Source organism: Bufo bufo, chromosome 7 (assembly GCF_905171765.1).
Source record: "Bufo bufo chromosome 7, aBufBuf1.1, whole genome shotgun sequence".
Lineage (NCBI taxonomy): Eukaryota > Metazoa > Chordata > Amphibia > Anura > Bufonidae > Bufo > Bufo bufo.
The window spans coordinates 223,043,086-223,065,161 of NC_053395.1; the positions used below are offsets into that span (position 1 = coordinate 223,043,086).

At 48.4% G+C, this 22,076-nt stretch overlaps 1 protein-coding gene across 1 annotated transcript; it reads left to right on the plus strand.

The window, feature by feature from the left end:
- Positions 1–6,286: 6,286 nt before the first annotated feature.
- On the plus strand, positions 6,287–20,949 carry LOC121007521 (ciliogenesis associated TTC17 interacting protein). Its single transcript, XM_040439509.1, has 10 exons — positions 6,287–6,498; positions 9,827–9,932; positions 10,014–10,214; positions 10,289–10,344; positions 11,224–11,310; positions 15,827–15,991; positions 16,074–16,195; positions 16,810–16,886; positions 17,862–17,950; positions 20,658–20,949. Exons 2-10 carry the CDS (start codon positions 9,839–9,841, stop codon positions 20,871–20,873), a joined length of 1,107 nt encoding a protein of 368 aa, XP_040295443.1. The 5' UTR covers positions 6,287–6,498; positions 9,827–9,838; the 3' UTR covers positions 20,874–20,949.
- The last annotated feature ends 1,127 nt before the right edge of the window (positions 20,950–22,076 follow it).

The following is a 22,076-nucleotide window of genomic DNA, read 5'->3' on the forward strand; positions in this document are numbered from 1 at the left end:
AGTCACTGTGTACATACATTACTTATCCTGTACTGATCCTGAGTTCCATCCTGTATTATACTCCAGAGCTGCACTTACTATTCTGCTGGTGCAGTCACTGTGTACATACATTACTTATCCTGTACTGATCCTGAGTTCCATCCTGTATTATACTCCAGAGCTGCACTCACTATTCTGCTGGTGCAGTCACTGTGTACATACATTACTTATCCTGTACGGATCCTGAGTTTTACATCAAGACACGGAGGCTTCGTATTGCTTACTCCTTCTTTACTTCCACCAATAGCAGCAAAGGAGAAATTAACATAATCAAAACAACAATGGATCCTCCCCTAACAGATCCTATAATAAGCAGTGTCCTCTTTATATCTTCCTCTTTCTTTGCTGCTCCACCAAAGCTAAGTGATCTATATGTTCAATTATGTGATTTTAGATTGGGAAGCAATTATGTATTTGCATGGTATTTTATTACTTGCCTAGTATATATAGACTTTTCTGCCTGTAACAGGGTCTCCCCCTTGTTCCCTCATTTGTGGAGTTTTTATCGCTGTATTACTGTATTCCCATACACCTATTGCGGCCTTCATATGGGGGCCGTCCCCCCCCTCCCTCTCGTTCCCCTCTGCTTTGTTTCATCGGCGATTTATCCCCTGAATTGTTTCCTCTTTGGGGTGTTTTGCCTTGACCCCCCTCCTCTCCCACTACCTTAGTCGCCGCTCCGATTCCTTCCCTCTGGTCCCCGGCGGCAGAGGTTCTCGGCGGCATATTTCTGTAACTTCCCGCGGCTCCGAGATCTCGCGAGATCTCGGCGGCCATCTTGGGAGCTCCCGCCCGTCCTATCGCGGGATTTGGGAGCGCTCACCAGTGCCTTGCTACTCTCAAGCGGCTCCGGATCGGCTCCTGCTATAGTGCGGCGCTTGGGGTGATTAACCCCTGTTTAGGTTAGTTTCTGCCTCAATTTAGGCACCTTTAGATTAGGTTCCCCCATTGGTTACCCTGCATTTAGATTTTAGCTATATAATAAACTAAACCATGTCCTCAGACCGCTCTCCCTCTGGGCCTAATCCACCCCCACCCACAGGGGACCCCAGCTTGTCAGTCATGAGTTCACAGGCCCTGGAGCTACAACGCTCCGTGTCTAGTGCCATTGTAGAGGCCATGGGATCCATGTCCTCAATGATCTCTCAGACCATATCTCAGGCCTTATCGGCCCATGCTCCTGGCCCCTCTAATCTAATGCCTACACCCACTATCCCGCAGCCTACCATTGAACCTCCTGCCCAGGAGACTTTGACTGGTGTGATCCAAGCCACCCATGATAGCGCGCTTAGATCGCGCAAAAGAGCCTTACCGCGCCAGGCAGAAAGGGCGCGAACGTGGAAATGTGCTAGAGCACAAACTGATGATATAGATTCTGATAATGAATCGGACATGGAGGCTTATGCGGAGGCAAGTGACCACTCTGAAGGAGTGTTAGAGATGGAACCTGAGTTTCCAAGCACCTCAGGCCCTAGGCCTTCCACATCTGGGTCCGTGGGCGCATCCACCTCTGCCCCTAACACGGCATCTGCCCTGGTGGATCCTTCTGGCAACCCACTATTTGACCCTGATGCCCTCCACCACCCTAGGTCGGCGGAGTGGATGCCGGTAGCTCATGTGAGCGACTACCTGGAGCATTGGGTGCGTCGTCCTCTCAGCAAAGAGGCGCGCAGCAAGCTCCGTGCAGAATGCCCTAGACCATTGATCCCCAACAAGGTCTGTGAGACGCCATCTGTGGATCAAAAGATGACGCAGTTTTTGGCAAAAACCGGCTGGAATCCCCGTAAAGGGCTGGATTCCGCTATAAAGAGTTGTCAGGACAAGCTCCTCGACATTTTTGGCCCCCTCGCCAAAATCTTTGAAATGGCCGAATCGGCCAGAGTGGACGGCTCTCCGATTGATCCGGAGGAGCTTACTGGCTGGATACAAAGAGCCATTTGCATTGCGGGCAGCACCAATTCCTCCCTGTCCATTGAAAGGCGTAAAGCCATTCTTTTTAAGATTGACCCAAAATTGGCCAACCTGGCACTCACTGAGACAGGGAAGGATGCCCAGGGTCAGCTGTTCGGGGATTCCTTCATTAAGGACCTCAGCAGGTACGTTGGAGCATTTACCGCATTGGACAAGGCCCAGTCCTCCATGAAAAGGGTATTTCAGGGACGGGTCTCCACTAGGGCCGGCAGTAGTAGGGGCCGTCTGTCCGGCCGCTCCAGTTATCAAGCCCGCAGCTCGGGCAGAGGCTCCTTCAACCAGAGGCCTCCTTTCCAGGACCAAAGGAATCCTCCCTCGTTCTTCCCGGCCAGAGGCGGCCAATGGCGTTCCAGGTCGGTTAGAGGAAATCCGAACTACAGAAAATCTTTCGGTAAGTCTTTCCCCAGTGGGGACTTCTTTCACTCCTTGTGTAGGGGGCAGACTCCGTCTATGTTCCCACGTTTGGTCCAGCATCACATCAGATCCATGGGTGCTGAACACTGTGCAGGGGTTCCACATAGAACTTACGAGTTCGCCAGATCTCGTCCCTTCTCCCCCTCCCCTGGCACTACCGGACAGGGAGCTAGTGGACGTAGAACTTTTTTCCCTCTTGCACAAGGATGCAATAGAAAGGGCCCCTCCTACCCAAAGGGGCGTTCTCAGCCACATTTTTCTAGTTCAGAAAAAAGGGGGACAATTTCGTCCGGTCATAAATCTCCGGGCACTGAACTCTGTGGTGCGCTACCGCCACTTCAAGATGGAGGGGATTCACCTCCTTCGGGACTTGCTGATTCCGGGGGACTGGATGGTGAAGCTGGACCTCAAGGATGCCTATCTGACGGTCCCGATTGCCTCCTCCTCCAGGGATCTTCTGCGCTTCCTGTGGAAGGGCGAAGTGTGGCGCTTCACTTGCCTACCGTTCGGTCTTTCCTCAGCGCCTTGGTGCTTCACCAAGTTACTGCGCCCAGTCATGGCCTGGCTTCGGAGCCGTGGGGTTCGTCTTGTCATTTACCTGGACGACATCCTCATTATGCACCAATGTCAGTCGTCTCTGCTGCAACATCTCCAGTGGACCTCGGATCTTCTGACGGGTCTGGGTTTTCTACTCAATCTCGAGAAATCCTGCCTCACACCGGCTCGACGTATGGAGTTTCTGGGCTTCACGGTGGACTCTGTCGCGGAATCTCTCAGCCTCCCTGCAGAGAAATTGAGGACGATACGCAAGGAGTTGAGACATGCTCTCTCAACTCCCTCTCTATCCCTACGCCACCTGGCTCGCATCATTGGGTCCCTCCTCTATCCAGGCAGTCTTTCCCGCTCCGCTCCATTTTCGGGCTTTACAACGCCTGAAGATCGCCCACCTCCGTGCCGGGGCCTCGTTTGCAGACACTGTGATTCTGGATCGAGAAGCTCAGGAGGAACTTCGTTGGTGGTTGAGCAATTTGGAAGCCTGGAACGGCAGAGCAATCTTCGGATTCCAACCGGAATTCACGGTAGAGTCGGACGCGAGTCTCCAAGGATGGGGTGCCCACTGCGAGGGTATCTCCACTGGGGGTCGATGGTCGGAGTCAGAGACCCATCTGCACATCAACGCTCTGGAACTTCTAGCGGGTTCATTTGCCATCAGGAGTTTCACCAAGGGCATAGCTCATGCATGCATCCGTCTACGCATGGACAATGTGTCGGCGGTCCGATACGTCAATCACCTAGGCGGCACTCAATCGGCCACCTTAGCCCGACTGGCGAAGGAGTTCTGGTCCTACTGTCTGTCCAGGGACATCATGATTCAAGCGGAGTACCTGCCGGGTCTTCACAACTACAAAGCGGATCGGAGTTCCCGATGCTTCACGGACGGCAGCGACTGGAGGCTGAATCCGGAAATGTTCTCCACAATCTCGGACATCTGGGGTCCTTGCTCCATAGACCTTTTTGCTTCCCGGCTCAATACTCACCTGTCCAGGTTCTTCAGCTGGCGGCCGGACCCGGAGGCAGAAGCGGTGGATGCGTTTCTACAGGACTGGTCCTCAGGCCTACATTACGCGTTTCCACCGTTTGCCATGATTCCGAGGATGTTGCTACAGACTCGGCGTCAGATGGCGGAACTGGTGGTGGTGATCCCCTTTTGGGGATCTCAAGCCTGGTACCCGATCCTCCTAGAACTCCTGGTCGATGTACCTCTCCTACTCCCGACGCGGACGGATCTCCTCCAGGACCCTCTGGGTGCCCCACATCCCCTGCTGGTCGAAGGCTCCCTTCAACTTCTTGCGTGCCGAATTTCAGGACTCCAGGAGAGGTCGAGGGAATTTCGGAGGCAACTAGACGCCTCCTGGACAACGCTTGGGCTCCCGGCACCCGAAAATCTTACCGGGCAGCTTGGGGATCTTGGGTTAGCTGGTGCATGGAACGGGACCTGGATCCCGTTTCGGCATCTGTAACCCATTTGTTGCAATTCCTGACTTCTCTCTTTGAGGCAGGGAAAGCTTATCGGACCATCAATTTGTTCCGTTCTGCGATTTCCTCGACTCATCAGGGATTTGATGGCGTTCCTGCTGGTCAACACCCTTTAGTGTCTCGACTTTTACGTGGCTCACGCTTGTCTCGGCCTCCTCGGCCACGTTTCACCACTACGTGGGATGTTTCCCTGGTCCTTTCTTTCCTCTCTTCCTGGCCCGACAACGCGGCTCTTTCCCTCCGTCAACTGTCGGCCAAACTGCTGACCCTTTTTTGCCTGATTTCCTGTAAGAGGATTTCTGATGTCAGGGCTCTGGATCACGATGCCAGATCCTTTACTCCCGAGGGTGTTACTTTTAACATCACGCGGCGCACCAAGACCAATATTCGGTCTGTGTCCTATCCCAGTTTTCCGTCTTCCCCGGCACTCTGTCCTGTAGCTTGTCTACGGGAATATGAGTTGCGCACTCGTGCTCACCGGTCTGCGGACGCTCCGCAGCTTTTCCTCTCTATTCGCCATCCCTTTGGTCCGGTTACCAGTCCCACTTTGGCGCGTTGGATGAAGTGGGTCATGTCCCTTTCTGGGATTGATACGACGATCTTTACCGCTCACTCGGCCAGGGGCGCGGCTGCTACTGCCCTGGCGGTTTCGGGGGCTCGTTTGGAGGACATTCTGCGTCTGGCTGACTGGTCTAGGGCCACGACGTTCACAGAGTTTTATTTCCGTCCTCCCCCTCATGTGTTTTCATCTATTATTGAGCAGCTTTGAACTTGCAATACGAAGCCTCCGTGTCTTGATGTAAAACTTAATGATTTTCCTATTTCATGACGTAAAGTCATAGTTTTATTAAAGACACGGAGGCGAGTATTGCCCGCCCTAGGTTTCTCCTGCCCACCCTATTATTATTACTGTTATGGTATTATTATTGACTATTACGCTGTATCTGTTGTTATTTATGATATTTTACCGTTGAGGTTTGTTATGGTTCTATTTCAGCGACCTTTTTAATGTACGACCGTTATAGGGTCGAGATTGCGTATTTGTACCCATGTGTTTACACTGGCTATATTATTTATTCTGTTTCAGGTTGAAAACTCCTTGGCAGATGGAATTCCAAGTTGTTCCAGGTTTCCTGAGATGTTAGCCATGTTGGCTTGAGTTCTTCAGTTGGAGGGACAAGAATGGTCGGTGTCGGAACCAGTTCCAGTTCGGTTCGTTTTCAGTTAGGGTTTGACGGTTGGTGTCGTGGATTCAAAGAAAGAGGAAGATATAAAGAGGACACTGCTTATTATAGGATCTGTTAGGGGAGGATCCATTGTTGTTTTGATTATGTTAATTTCTCCTTTGCTGCTATTGGTGGAAGTAAAGAAGGAGTAAGCAATACTCGCCTCCGTGTCTTTAATAAAACTATGACTTTACGTCATGAAATAGGAAAATCATTAAGTTACATCCTGTATTATACTCCAGAGCTGTACTCACTATTCTGCTGGTGCAGTCACTGTGTACATACATTACTTATCCTGTACTGATCCTCAGTTACATCCTGTATTATACTCCAGAGCTGCACTCACTGTTCTGCTCTTGAGTGTACTACTTGTGTACAATCACTCTCAATATAATCAGTGGGATGATAAGAACTGCAGAAGGTAAGTGTGTGCAGGGTTTGGGGACATCGGTGGCTGCAGTGCTGATAAGGGAACCTCTGTGGTCCCCACTGATAAAGTACTAAGAAAAAAAGTGCAGTTTTGTCGTTGACCAGCAGATGGCACTACTGAGCAATAGAGGACGAGCCGGAATGTTGTTGTTATGGAGACGGCTGTGGTTGCTAAGGGACGGACGCAGCCTGTGGACAGGAGGCCGGACTCCCTGCCTTCAGCTGAGCAGTAGGTGAGAGGAGACCCAACCGGCAGGACCTGAGGGGGACACGGGGCGTTGTACAGAGGACCTGCGACCTGAGCTAGAATACACCCGAAATCTGTGTGACTGCTGCTTTAGAGAGCTGCGTTTACACACAAGCTCCTGCTGGTTCTCTACAGGTCAGTCCGTTGGCCGCCATTTTCTTGTAGTCTGTTATTTATTTATAGGGGGTTTATAGAAATGTCACCAGGAAAATGGCTGCATCGTAAGGACATTTATCCTGCGTTCTGCAGAATGTGGCTGGGACTTATTCACACTCATGTTTGACGGATCTGGATCAATTGAAAAATGTTCGCAACACCGTAAAATAGTTTATTTCACATTTCTATTTTTTATGCACATGGAGTTTTTTCAGTAGGCAGCATGTGCCAGAGGATGTGTATGGGCCCCGCGCGGAAGTCGTGTTCTGTGCTCCCATAGCTCACACCTGTGTATATTGAGGAGCTTTGGCCCTGTGTGCCCCTGCCTAGAATGAAATACGATGGAAACACGGCAACAAACGGAACAAATTGTAAAAAAAAAAAAGACATCTGTATTTGATCTGTGTGTTTATTCGCAGGTGTGAATGGGCCCTTGCATGTCAGATTTATTTTATTTTTAAAGGGGTGGGGGTTTTGCTTCCCCCTCCTCGGCAGTTCTGCACGGGGGGCCTACTTACCTGCTTCCAGGCGCCGTCTCCTTCTTACTGGCCTCGGCTTCTCTGCTCTGGAGCAGCGGCAAAACGTAAGTTTACATCCTTGGAGGTGTACCGCCCCTTTAAAGGGAGTCTGTCACCACATTTCAGCATATTAGACCGATCAAATAGGGTTATATGATCCACCCAGAACTTAAAAACGGTACCTTTGTTGTAGAAAACGGACTTTTCTTTTAGCCGAAAATGAACTTATAAGGTTATGTTAATGAGCCCTCTCAAGTGCCCAGGGCGGTCTCTCAATCCTCGGAGCCCCAGGCAGCACCTCCTAAACGGCTCATAACCCCGCCCTCCGTGTGCCTCTGTCCGCCCGTTTACTCCCCTCCCCTGTCCTTTTCCACTGCGGCTGTGCGGTCCAAATCGTAGCGGGCGCATGCGCAGTAGGTATCGCGATGCCCTGCCAGGAGCGGGCATCGCATTGCGCATGCGCCCGCTACGATTTGGACCGCACAGCCGCATTGGAAAAGGACAGGGGAGAGGAGTAAACGGGCGGGCAGAGGCACACGGAGGGCGGGGTTATGAGCCGTTTAGGAGGTGCTGCCTGGGGCTCCGAGGATTGAGAGACCGCCCTGGGCACTTGAGAGGGCTCATTAACATAACCTTATAAGTTCATTTTCGGCTAAAAGAAAAGTCCGTTTTCTACAACAAAGGTACCGTTTTTAAGTTCTGGGTGGATCATATAACCCTATTTGATCGGTCTAATATGCTGAAATGTGGTGACAGACTCCCTTTAAGTTTACATTCTTGGAGGTGTACCACCCCTTTAAGTTTACATCCTTGGAGGTGTACCGCCCCTTTTAGGGCACCCAAGCCCATAAGAAGGTTGGTTTGGTGCATTCTTCACACCGTCACAATTTTCATAAATTCTTTCTTTTTCCACATAGGCGCCACTCTGAACTGCGCCCCTAATATACCCACCGGAGCCTCACCGCAAGGGCTCATTCAGACGGCCGTATGCTGTCAGCAAAAATGCGGATCCTTTTTTTTTTTTTTTTTTGCGGATTAGATGCTGGCCCATTCACTTCTATGGGGCCTTTGCTTCCATTGCACGGCTCATCAAAACAAATGAAACATGTCCTGTACTTGTCAGTGAAAATCAGGACGTGGCCCCATTGAAGTCTTTGGGTCAGCAAAAAAAACGGAATGCAATCCGTTTTTTTTGCGGACATGCTGAACTGTCTGCAAAAAAATGGATCCGCATTTTTGCGGACAGCATACAGGGATCTGAATGAACCCCGAATAGCATGACCCCGTGAACAGTGTGTCAGGCAGAAGTCTCCAAAAAAAAGAAAAGAAAAAGAGTTAGAGTCCCCCTTTAGTCATCGGTGTTCTGTGAGCGACCCATATACAATGGTGACCTCTATGGGAGGGGCACGCAGTGGGATCATTACCTCCAGTGTCTCCTTTTTGACCCAAATCCCCAATCGTCCCTCTTTTTTAACCCGTTCAGTATGTTAGCTCTGTTGCTCCAGAAAACATAGGTCCAGTTCTGGTTCCTCCCTGCATTTTAACCCCAGCTTTCATGATTTGATGCAGTTCGGACCATATTCAGATGACTTTTGTGCCACAGTGTATGAGAAGCTCTTGAAGTATCTATATATGTCCCTCTTTGACCATCCAAAAAGAGGTGAGGTGCAAACTAATCCCCCGCCCCCCCCCCCCCCCCCTCGCTGTAGGACATTCGCGCTGTGTGCCGTAGTGGGGACACTCTCATGGTCACGGGTCTAATACGTTTCCTTATTGTGATACATACGGGAGATGAATTGTTACATTGTTGCTTTTTATGAATTTGTTGAAGAGTATAGGGCAGGCAGGGGCGGACCGGCCGACAGGGAATTTACCCGGGGGGGCGCCTGAGTCCTCCACACTGCCGCTAGACACTGAGCAACAGGACCTTCTGTACCTTACCAGGGGGCCACAGGGGCCCTCCTGAATTCAATTCTATTGCTATCCTCATGTGATAGAGTTGAATACTGCAGCGGGGCATGGGAGCCCGTGGCCAGGTACAGAAGGACGCCCTGCTGCGCACCCGCATAGGCCAGTGTACAAATGGTGCAGGGACGCAGGCTGGAAGAGGCCTGTAGGAAAAGGAGCGACTTGGAAGAGCACTTAGGTATTTTATTTTTTTATTATTTTCTTGACCCCCTAGGGAGCGTACTTCTGGGGGCACTGAGGTCATTCTAGGGGAAGTCTGGATGTAGGGCTGGCTTGGTGCTGTGGCCCACATCTCATGTGGCAGCACCTGATGGCCACCACAGATGGCCATCTTCTGGGGAGGTGTTTTGTGCTGCACTGTGGTGCTTGGTTCTGCTAAGACGGTATTTTGTGCTGCACTATAGTATTGCCCCCACCTTCTGTCAACTTGGACCCACCTACGTCTTTAAATTCCCAGTCCGCCCCTGAAGTGTGACCATTCGTATACTGTAGGTGCGAGACCATGTGCTATGTTGTGGCTGCTCATCACGTGAGTGAGTCGTCAGTACGGTGATAGATGACACCATTGCGTAGACAGGACCTCATGATCGGAGCGTCCTGGACACCTCCTGAGATACGGACCCCCACACGGTCAGTCATACAGTCCTACTGCTGGACAGGCGATTCCTCGTAGCCTTGGTTGACCCTCACAAGTCACGCCAACTATGAGGTGTCAGAATGGGTTGTCAGTGCTCCTCCCATGTGGCCCTAAAATGCATGCGCCTCTGTGTCGGGCTGCAGGTTCTTCTATGCTCCGGTGTAACTGGTGCCGGTTTTCACAGGTATCAAACAAGATGGCCTCAAGCGACCTAACCAAAGTGGAGATTTCCGAACCTCCCAAGCAGCTCAGTGCGAGCGTGGAGGCCGTGGAGTTCATGTCCAGCGTGGGTGAGTAGCCTCTAGTCGTCCCCTGCCCACCGCGCCCTATCTTTTTGTATGTATAATCCATATACCTGTTGTGTTCTCCAGAGCCGGAGGAGCTGCGCCTCTGCTTCTTCTCGGAGTCGTTACAGTCCATCTCGGAGGCCGGTGCCGAGGTCGGCTCGTTCACTGTCAATGTCCAGCCCGCTTACCACGAGCAGGACGGACGGGAGGACGAGAAATGTGTCCTTGTTCACATCAGCAGCCATAGCTTAGTGGACGAGGTCCCCTGCGGAAGCTCCATCACTGGTCAGTGCAGAATCCAGCACGTGGGTACATATCATACAGAGGAGTTCTTCTGTTGATTTCGGTCTTTCTTGCAGCTTATATCTCTCTACAGCTGGAGACGCTGGAGCAGAACCACCACGAGTTTGTCAAGGTTTGTGCCGTCCATACAGATGCATTGTGACAGAAGATCATAGGCTCTCTTCACATTTGCATAAGTTATTTTTTTGCATTTCATAGATTTTTTTGATTCTACCCAATAAATTACAAAGGCAGAAACCTGTTGAACCCATTAGCCGTGCATCATAACACGTTCATTACACTTGTAAAAATGGAAACCATCAGTATGAACAGAGCCTCCCAGGGAAGGTCCACCTTTTATTCTTCCACTTAATCTAAAATAAATAACAAAGTAACTTTGCAATTGCCTTAAAGGGGTTCATATTGATGAGATATCCTCAGGATAGGTCCTCAATATGAAATCGGTGGGGGTCCGACTCCCGGCACCCCTGCCAATCAGCTGCACTCACCAGAGCTCCTTCTCTTCACAGCTTCCCAAGCGCAGCACCGTGTGTGCTAGGGCAGCTGTGCTTGGTACTTTAGCTTCACTTGAATGGGGCCGAGCTGCTCCTAGGCCTCATGACCGATGTACAGTGATGTCATTGTCCTAGGAAGAGACCAAAGCACTCACAGAGCTATACAGCTGATCGGCAGGGGTGCTGGGAGTCGGACCCCCGCTGATCTGATATTGACTGGTCCTGAGGATAGGCCATCAATATCAAGTTTCTGGATAACCCCCTTTAACTAAGAAACAAATGTGTGTACAGCTCCTGTACAGAACTATGTGTCTCCATGGTTACAGAGCACAGCCTGACCCTGCAGTCATACCACCTTCTATCTGTCCTTTACCGAATATACCTAAAGAAGTAAGGGGCAGATAAAGGAAACAAGACGGCATCAGACTACACAGGGTTTGTTTGTTGTCTGTTGCCATGGAGACACATAGGCTGTCATTACTTTGTATATTTTCCAGTTAAAAGGACATTCACTGGATAAGAAAACGCACATGAGGAGACAAGGTGACCAGATGGTGATCAACAGAGTCATTACCGAAGGTCAGGTGAGCGACCGGCAGACACCATGTGCAACCCCAGGGCGGGCAGATTCTTTTTGTGATGTTTTTTTTTAATGTTTTTCACGTGTTTGAGGCTTTTTGGTTTCTGTGATCTGCATTAAAGATGCAAAAAGTTCTGCTGCAATAATGAGAGAAGCCCAGCAAAACTGTAAAATCTAAATATACCCTAAGGGTGGTATTAAAGGGGTTGTCAGTATCTCACCGCCCGGTTATATGCCCTAGTACAGGGGTGCACAACCTTTTCTGGTTGGGGGCCACGTTGTGAGCCTGAACCAATTCCAAGGGCCGAAAATAAAACTTAAAGGGGTATTACCAACTGAATTACTATTTTTATGGCATATTGAACATACAGTATATATGTCTTGTTACACTTCTAGTCCTCCCATCTAATGGGAAATTACATGAAAGATACATGTGAGCAGCCACAAGACATAGACATACATGTCTGCTACCAGATAATTGGGGGCCGCACAGAATGGTATCGAGGGCCACATGTGGCCCCCGGGCCGCAGGTTGTGCACTCCTGCCCTAGTAGATAAAGAAGCACATTTATCAAGCTCGCCTTTTTTTTTGGAGTGAAAAAAACTAAAACCAGGCATATTGGCAACGTTTGCATCTCATTTATTATCCCTTAATAAATCAGATTTGTCTTTTTTTGGATTAAGTCTGACCTCTAGTGGTTGTTTACTTGTAGGACAGGTTCATATTCAATAAGACTGGTCTAGTGTGCGCATAAAAAAGTGGTGCAATTGAGCCGAAATTAGGTGCATGTCTCTGTGAAAGTAGGCAAAATGTGGTGCAACTCACCACTCAAAACTGAGGCAGAAAAGTGCGCCAGCCCTGGAGTGGTGTAGAAATTAGACTGTTTTTACGGCTAAGGGCTCATGCGCAAGAACGTGGTTTGGGTCCGCATCCGAGCCGCATCCATGTGCCGTCTGCATCCGTTGCTTGGTTCCGTGGCCCCGCAAAAACAAGAATAGGGCGACAAGAATAGGCATTTCCCATAATGGGTCGCCTGTTCCGTTCCGCAAATTGCGGAACGCACACGGGTGGCATCCGTGCTTTGGGGATCTGCAATTTGTGAAGCGCAAAACATGCATGTTCGTGTGCATGAGCCCTAAATCAGACACAAAATAAGGCGCACCTACATAAATAGGTTAGGAAACTTCTGAATTTGTCTTATAACTCCAAATAGGCGCAACAGGCGCAAAATCAGTTGGTAAATGAGACTTAAAAACAGTTGGAAACAGGTTTTTTACTCCTGAAAACAGGCGCAGACACTACAGTAAATGTGCCCCAAAGTATTTTATGAGAACAGCACCAAACAGAAAAAACACAATGGCAGAACTGATGTTTTTTACCACTAACCTTCCCTCCATCCCCGAAAGAGTTAATAAAAATTAAATGGGTTGTCTGATGGGTGCTTTATTTTTAAAACTCTCATAGAAGTGAAAGCAGAAAGCTGTGGTCCCTCAAGGTTGGAGCAGGTCCCAGAGGTGAGACCCCCACCCAATGGACAGTTATGGCATTTCCCGTGGATAAACCTTAACTGTCTTAACCCCTTAGTGACCACGCACATTTTTTCTAAATTGCATTCCAAGAGCTATAACTTTTTTGTTTTTTCATCAATACAGGGAGTGCAGAATTATTAGGCAAGTTGTATTTTTGAGGATTAATTTTATTATTGAACAACAACCATGTTCTCAATGAACCCAAAAAACTCATTAATATCAAAGCTGAATATTTTTGGAAGTAGTTTTTAGTTTGTTTTTAGTTTTAGCTATTTTAGGGGGATATCTGTGTGTGCAGGTGACTATTACTGTGCATAATTATTAGGCAACTTAACAAAAAACAAATATATACCCATTTCAATTATTTATTTTTACCAGTGAAACCAATATAACATCTCAACATTCACAAATATACATTTCTGACATTCAAAAACAAAACAAAAACAAATCAGTGACCAATATAGCCACCTTTCTTTGCAAGGACACTCAAAAGCCTGCCATCCATGGATTCTGTCAGTGTTTTGATCTGTTCACCATCAACATTGCGTGCAGCAGCAACCACAGCCTCCCAGACACTGTTCAGAGAGGTGTACTGTTTTCCCTCCTTGTAAATCTCACATTTGATGATGGACCACAGGTTCTCAATGGGGTTCAGATCAGGTGAACAAGGAGGCCATGTCATTAGATTTTCTTCTTTTATACCCTTTCTTGCCAGCCACGCTGTGGAGTACTTGGACGCGTGTGATGGAGCATTGTCCTGCATGAAAATCATGTTTTTCTTGAAGGATGCAGACTTCTTCCTGTACCACTGCTTGAAGAAGGTGTCTTCCAGAAACTGGCAGTAGGACTGGGAGTTGAGCTTGACTCCATCCTCAACCCGAAAAGGCCCCACAAGCTCATCTTTGATGATACCAGCCCAAACCAGTACTCCACCTCCACCTTGCTGGCGTCTGAGTCGGACTGGAGCTCTCTGCCCTTTACCAATCCAGCCACGGGCCCATCCATCTGGCCCATCAAGACTCACTCTCATTTCATCAGTCCATAAAACCTTAGAAAAACCAGTCTTGAGATATTTCTTGGCCCAGTCTTGACGTTTCAGCTTGTGTGTCTTGTTCAGTGGTGGTCGTCTTTCAGCCTTTCTTACCTTGGCCATGTCTCGGAGTATTGCACACCTTGTGCTTTTGGGCACTCCAGTGATGTTGCAGCTCTGAAATATGGCCAAACTGGTGGCAAGTGGCATCTTGGCAGCTGCACGCTTGACTTTTCTCAGTTCATGGGCAGTTATTTTGCGCCTTGGTTTTTCCACACGCTTCTTGCGACCCTGTTGACTATTTTGAATGAAACGCTTGATTGTTCGATGATCACGCTTCAGAAGCTTTGCAATTTTAAGAGTGCTGCATCCCTCTGCAAGATATCTCACTATTTTTGACTTTTCTGAGCCTGTCAAGTCCTTCTTTTGACCCATTTTGCCAAAGGAAAGGAAGTTGCCTAATAATTATGCACACCTAATATAGGGTGTTGATGTCATTAGACCACACCCCTTCTCATTACAGAGATGCACATCACCTAATATGCTTAATTGGTAGTAGGCTTTCGAGCCTATACAGCTTGGAGTAAGACAACATGCATAAAGAGGATGATGTGGTCAAAATACTCATTTGCCTAACAATTCTGCACTCCCTGTATTCCTTTATGAGGTCTTATTTTTTGTTTACGTCCGTAAAAAAGGCGTATTGGTCATCACTAAGGAGAATTCCCTTTTAATCAATAAATTATCTGTACCCCCAAAATTTTAGCATTGAAAACTAAGGGGGGTCATTTATTAAACAGAAATACGCCTAAGGCTACTTTTACATCTGCGCTTTCCCTTTCCGTCCTAGGATCTCAATAGCGGGGGAAAACGCTTCCATTTTGTCCCCATTCATTGTCAATGGGGACAAAACTGAACTGACTGAAGCGGAGTGCGCCAGAATGCATTCCGTTCCGTTTGGTTGCGTCCCCATTGCAGACAGAATAACACTGCAAGCAGCGTTTTTCTGTCCGCGATGTGGTGCGTGTAGTCAATGGTGGCGGATCCGTTTTCTCGGACACAATAGAAAACGGATCGTCATGGCTATTTTAGAGATAATGCAACCGGGTCTGTTCAGAACGGATGCAGACGGTTGTATTATTATGACGGAAGCGTTTTTGCTGATCCAGCAAAAACGCTGGTGTGAAAGTGGCCTAAATTAGGTCCTTTTGCACCGCAATCTGTGACTTCTCCTCACTTACGCCAGGTCTAAAAAAGTGGACGTGGTGTGAGGGAGGGGAGGGGCCGGCAGGCCCGTCTCAATTACCATTTTATATGCCTGTTTTAGGCCTCATGCACACAACCGTATGGCTTTTTCAGTATTTTGCGGTTCGAAAAGAACGGATCCGAAAAAAATACGGTTGACGTCCGTGTGCATTCCGTTTTTTGCAGAACGGAACTGCTGGCCCCTGATAGAACAGTACTATCCTTGTCCGTTATGCGGACAATAATAGGACATGTTCTATCTTTGAAATACGGAAACGGAAGGCATACGGATTACCTTCCGTTTTTTGTGTGGATCCATTGAAATGAATGGTTCCGTATACCGAACGCAAAAAAGGGAACGTAAACAGAAAAAAAAAATGTTTGTGTGCATAAGGCCTTAGGCGTAGAAAATGGTCTAAATGTAAGACAGCAAGGGAGCCGCCTTACATTTAGTAACAGCGCTTAATACGCCGAAGTTATGTACAGGCCGGCGCCTCCTCCTCATAACTCTGGCAGATCCACCGCCAGCGCAGGGCTAAAACGCCGGTCTTTATAAATGTGCTCATAAATGTCATACTGCAAAAAAACAAGGATGAAAAAACTTGACACGAGTTCGCAGATGTCGGGGGTTAGCTGCGGAGGTGGTTGTCGGGGCCCCGCCTGTGGTATTCTGCACTGGTTACAATAGAGATAAGCTTTCGTCTTCCCTCTGCAGCGAGTCCGCCAGGAAACAGCGTCCCACGACTGCAGCTCGCTGGCTGGGCTGGTTTCAGAGGCGTCAAACCTGCTGATCATGCGGCTTCTCGCCAGGAGGAAAACCCCGCAGAACCTGGATTTTCTGACCCTCGATGCGGAGATGAACCTGTGTGTCTCGTCCTATGTAAGTCGTGTACGTCACAAGGCAGGCCCGGCTCATCACACTGCAGAAATGTCTGACGCTCCATGCGGATTGTGTGTTGCAGCGAGAGCTCGGCCCCCGACCTCAGCTCATCGGGAAAGACACCGTAGACGTTTACGGCCTAGAGCGAGCGATCCTCTCGGACGAGGTCCCGGTCACCTGGCAGAGCTACTTCCTACCGGACGGGTAACAGATATGAGATCACTTGTGTTGCTTTCACGTCAGTGAGGCGTTTTTCACAAACAGAAAACCCACAGAAGCACTCCGTGGTGCTTCAGATCCGTGTCTCCGTTCCACATCTTCCGGATTGCGGACCCATTTAAGTACGGGCACGGACCTGCTATGGTCGTGTGTATTAGGCCTCATGCGGTTTTTATGGAATGTTCTCTCCCTCTTGGTTTTCACTCCTGTTTGGTGGGCGGCTTCCAGGAGATGTAGTTTGGGCCTCATTTATTAACCGGAGTAATGGAAAACGGTACAATATTTTGGTGCGAATTTACATCGGCTGATAGCAGACATAGAAATGCCTTATGTATTACCAGGCGTTCACCTTTTAATTACTATGGTGCCCATCTAGTCATACATTAAATGTGCCGCTATCAGAAATCTGCATCTTCTGCCCATTTAAAGCTTAGGTGCGCGGCCGCTGACCAGTATCTGCTCCTGGTCGGTATTGTTAGATGTATGGCGATGGTAGCGGCACCCGGCTGTCTGCACTGGATTTACTATTTTACATTTACAGCACTGGCGATGTCTTTCACAATGTCCTCCGTTCTCTTTATTACCTTTGCTTCTTGCAGACATCTGAGCAGCCGCGTCCAGGTCGGATCTCCGGTCACCATGAGAATCACGCAGATGCCGATACTTTCTGAGCCAGGTAACGTGGATCTTTACGGACAGAAAGTGTAAGGGGTTGTTTCATCTGAGACATTGGTGAAATATCGCTAGGATATGCCCCCAATATCAGATAGGTTTGGGTCCCACCGCCTCAGCTATGAACCTAGCCTTAAAGGGGTTGTCGCACAATAACACAGATGAGGTGCTAAGTGTCTGATCGTCACAGAACCCACCAGTGGCATCACTAGAACTGACTGGGCCATAAAGCAAATTTTTGAACAGGGCACACTCCAGGCAAACCTCCCTCCTGCAGATAGCGCTCTCAGACCATGCCCGGCCGCCGTTCTGTTAGTTTCCTACATGTATATACTGTTGCGGGGGCCGTGGCAATAAAATCTTTCAGTCTTCCTGCTGGGTGGACCCCTTCTGAGTTCGGGCCTTGTAACAGCCACTTTCCCTGCTTCCACTATAGCTACGCCCCTGGAACCCACCACTAGGACCCCCACCTAATATGAGACTGTGGGTCTCGTATCTGCCATCTGCATGAAGCGGCGGTCGAGTCTGCGCGTCACTGCTGCATTCAGACTTGATGGGACTGATTAAGAAAACCAATTACAGGGCTTGATCATCTTCTGCAGTCCATTACACTCTGAATGACATATGCTCATCCACAGCTTCATTCATATGGAGGTCTTGGGACCCCCGTTCTTGTAATCAGTGGGGTTACAACAGCGACTCAACCTTCTATGTAGATTATTCTACACTGGTTTTTCAGTGGGTGGTGGTAGATCTTTTGCTCACCAAAGGAGAATTTACAGATTAGAAGGGTGTTCCCAGGTCCCGCAGTGGCCCCCCATCCACAGGTTGTGTGCGGTATTCCAGCCACAGCCCAAGGACAGGTGTGGCAGTGATGCTGGAAAAAGGCCGCCATGTTATTCTAATTCCGGACAATCCCTTTAAAGCATCCAGCATTTTGTAGAAGACGATGACGTGATCTCCTCAAATCTCTTCACAGAGGAAGAAGATCCCAAACCAGTGTTTGAAAAGAAGCCCTTAAACTGGGAGGAGGACGCGCAGCTGTACTCCCAATACCTAGAGAGAAAGGTAGAGTGATCCCGGCCCTCATCCGTGTACCACAAAATACGGTCCTGTGAATGTAGCTTCTTACTGAGGATTTCCCGCATACACGTCCAAACTGCAAATGCACGTGTAAGGCTACTTTCACGCTGGCATTTTGGCTTTGTTTGTGAGATCCGTTCAGGGCTCAGCGGTCCAAAATGGATCAGTTTTACCCTAATGGAAAAGGATCCGCTCAGAATGCATCAGTTTGCCTCCGTTCAGTCACCATTCCGCTCTGGAGGCAGCGTTTTGCCAAACAGATCCTGACACACAATGTAAGGCAATGGGGACGGATCCGTTTTCTCTGACACAATAGAAAACTGATCCGTCCCCCACTGACTTTCAATTGTGTTCAAGACGGATCCGTCGTGGCTATAGAAGACATAATACAACCGGATCCGTTCATGACGGATGCATGCGGTTGTATTTTTGTAACAGAAGCATTTTTTCCAGATCCATGACGGATACGCCCAAAATGCGAGTGTGAAAGTAGTCTAATACGCCAGGTGTGTGAGGCCTACGCTTAATGGGAGCAGTGCTCTTACAAGTGGGCAGATATAATGCAAACTGCGCCAAATTTTTGAGACTGGGACACATGGTATAATACCTTTTTTTTTTTTTTTTAACTGACAAAAGATTTTTTGTTTTTCCACCTTTTTACAGAAATCCACAGTTTTTATAAACAAAAGTTACAGCACAAAAGGCCGGGTTCAGTGTTCTGGTGTCTGAGAAGTATTAAAAATACTTATTTTAGTAATTCTTATATAATAGAAATTAGACAATCGCCACTTTTTTTTGCACATTGCATGATTTTTATTTTTTTTGCATGGCTGACAGCCTTCAATTTGGGGTTGCGATCTTATCTGTATGCCAAAATACACTGCTCAAAAAAATAAAGGGAACACAAAAATAACACATCCTAGATCTGAGTTAATTAAATATTCTTCTGAAATACTTTGTTCTTTACATAGTTGAATGTGCTGACAACAAAATCACACAAAAATAAAAAAATGGAAATCAAATTTTTCAACCCATGGAGGTCTGGATTTGGAGTCACCCTCAAAATTAAAGTGGAAAAACACACTACAGGCTGATCCAACTTTGATGTAATGTCCTTAAAACAAGTCAGAATGAGGCTCAGTAGTGTGTGTGGCCTCCACGTGCCTGTATGACCTCCCTACAACGCCTGTGCATGCTCCTGATGAGGTGGCGGACGGTCTCCTGAGGGATCTCCTCCCAGACCTGGACTAAAGCATCTGCCAACTCCTGGACAGTCTGTGGTGCAACGTGACGTTGGTGGATAGAGCGAGACATGATGTCCCAGATGTGCTCAATTGGATTCAGGTCTGGGGAACGGGCGGGCCAGTCCATAGCATCAATGCCTTCGTCTTGCAGGAACTGCTGACACACTCCAGCCACATGAGGTCTAGCATTGTCTTGCATTAGGAGGAACCCAGGGCCAACCGCACCAGCATATGGTCTCACAAGGGGTCTGAGGATCTCATCTCGGTACCTAATGGCAGTCAGGCTACTTCTGGCGAGCACATGGAGGGCTGTGCGACCCTCCAAAGAAATGCCATCCCACACCATTACTGACCCAATGCCAAACCGGTCATGCTGGAGGATGTTGCAGGCAGCAGAGCGTTCTCCACGACATCTCAAGACTCTGTCATGTCTGTCACATGTACTCAGTGTGAACCTGCTTTCATCTGTGAAGAGCACAGGGCGCCAGTGGCAAATTTGCCAATCTTGGTGTTCTCTGGCAAATGCCAAACGTCCTGCACGGTGTTGGGCTGTAAGCACAACCCCCACCTGTGGACGTCGGGCCCTCATATCACCCTCATGGAGTCTGTTTCTGACCGTTTGAGCAGACACATGCACATTTGTGGTCTGCTGGAGGTCATTTTGCAGGGCTCTGGCAGTGCTCCTCCTGTTCCTCTTTGCACAAAGGCGGAGGTAGCGGTCCTGCTGCTGGGTTGTTGCCCTCCTACGGCCTCCTCCACGTCTCCTGATGTACTGGCCTGTCTCCTGGTAGCGCCTCCATGCTCTGGACACTACGCTGACAGACACAGCAAACCTTCTTGCCACAGCTCGCATTGATGTGCCATCCTGGATAAGCTGCACTACCTGAGCCACTTGTGTGGGTTGTAGACTCCGTCTCATGCTACCACTAGAGTGAAAGCACCGCCAGCATTCAAAAGTGACCAAAACATCAGCCAGGAAGCATAGGAACTGAGAAGTGGTCTGTGGTCACCACCTGCAGAACCACTCCTTTATTGGGGGTGTCTTGCTAATTGCCTATAATTTCCACCTGTTGTCTATCCCATTTGCACAACAGCATGTGAAATTGATTGTCACTCAGTGTTGCTTCCTAAGTGGACAGTTTGTTTTCACAGAAGTGTGATTGACTTGGAGTTACATTGTGTTGTTTAAGTGTTCCCTTTATTTTTTTGAGCAGTGTATAATACGTGTCAAATTTCGATCAGTCTGTCCCCCAGTATTCTCAGGTTGGTGCACATTATGAATCACAGAAAAAGTTTCTAAAAAAAAGGGAGTAAAGTGCATTATGGAAGTGCTGAAAATGCATGAAGGCCGTGCGCCATTGCAAATTTGGCGTTACATTCTGTGACAAATGCTTTCTTGTGATAAACTGTGGCGCCCGCAGTCCTGTCATCTGTTTCACCCTCCACAGGAAGAACTGTTGTCAGATCACGAGACGTACCTGCGACGACATCCAGAGATAAAGGCTCTTCTGGGGGACTTCATGCAGTTCTTACTCCTCAGGAAGCCAGAGGACGTCATTACTTTTGCAGCAGAGTTTTTCGGGCCTTTTTCCTCCGCAGAAGAGCGAGGCGAGACTTTCCGATCATCCGCAATCTCTAGTCTATTTCGTGAAGGGTCCAAGTAATCACAGAAATTCTGATTAAAGGAATTACACCACGCATGGCAAAAATACATGCATAAGGGCTCATGCACAAAACCGTGCGCCGGCCGGGCCCGTGCTGCAGACCACAATGCACTACTTTTTTTGCGGAGACACTGGCAGTAACCCCACAGAAGCACTCTGTGGTGTTTTTATTCCACACCGTACCTTCTGGATTGCAAACCCATTCAAGCAAAAGGTGCAAAAACGCCCTGGGCCCATATATTGCAGTCCACAATACGGGCCCGGCCGGCACATGGTCATGAGCCCTAAATTACAAAAAAATATAAAAAATGATCTGATATTGAAGACGTTTAAAAAGAGCTCTAGGCCGACAAAAATATGTCTGCCATCTTCCAAAAACAGCACCACACCTGTCCACAGGTTGTGTGTGGTATTACAGCTCATTCACTTTAATGGAGCTGATCTATAGGTAGCACACAATCTGTGGTCCAATATGGTGCTGTTTTTGGAAGATAGCAGCCATCTTTTTGTAGTCCTGTAGAACCCCTTTAAGAAATGCACAAAGGATGCAAATACACATGTGGTCATGCCTCCTGTGAAAGCCGGGCTTTGACTTTCTCAGCTTGACTAATATACAATAAAAATGTAATTTTGTAATTGTGATCGGTCGCCCTTCTTTCCCCAGGTCAGATGTTTCTGCTCCTGCCCTCTTCTTGTTGCAGTGGAGCCAGGTATCAGACATGCAGACCCTGCAGTGCACCTTCTTCTTACTGTGGCTCTTCCTGTTAAAGGGATTTTCTAGGATTAGAAACATGTCTGCTTTATTCAAAAAGCAGCACCACACCTGTCCACAGGTTGGTCGTAGTGTTACAGCTCAGTCCCATTTACATCAGTGGAGCTGACGTTGCAGTACCAGACAACCCATGGACGGGCCCCGGTGCCGTTTTAGGAACAGAGCGGACATGTTTTTCTAATCCTTTAAAGCTTCCCACTGAATTCAGTGTAATGTACAATCGATGGGAGTGAGACGCTAAAAACCGCAGACGTCCAGAGAAATCACAAGGATTAATAGTAGTCATCTCCAACCTGCAGCCTTCTACCCGTACAAAAAAGCAACCAAGCATGGCACGCTGGGAGTTTTTATTAAAGCGCCATTCATTCCATAGCGCGGTGCACATACATAATACAGACAAGTGCACTAATCAAACAAGACACGTTACAGAC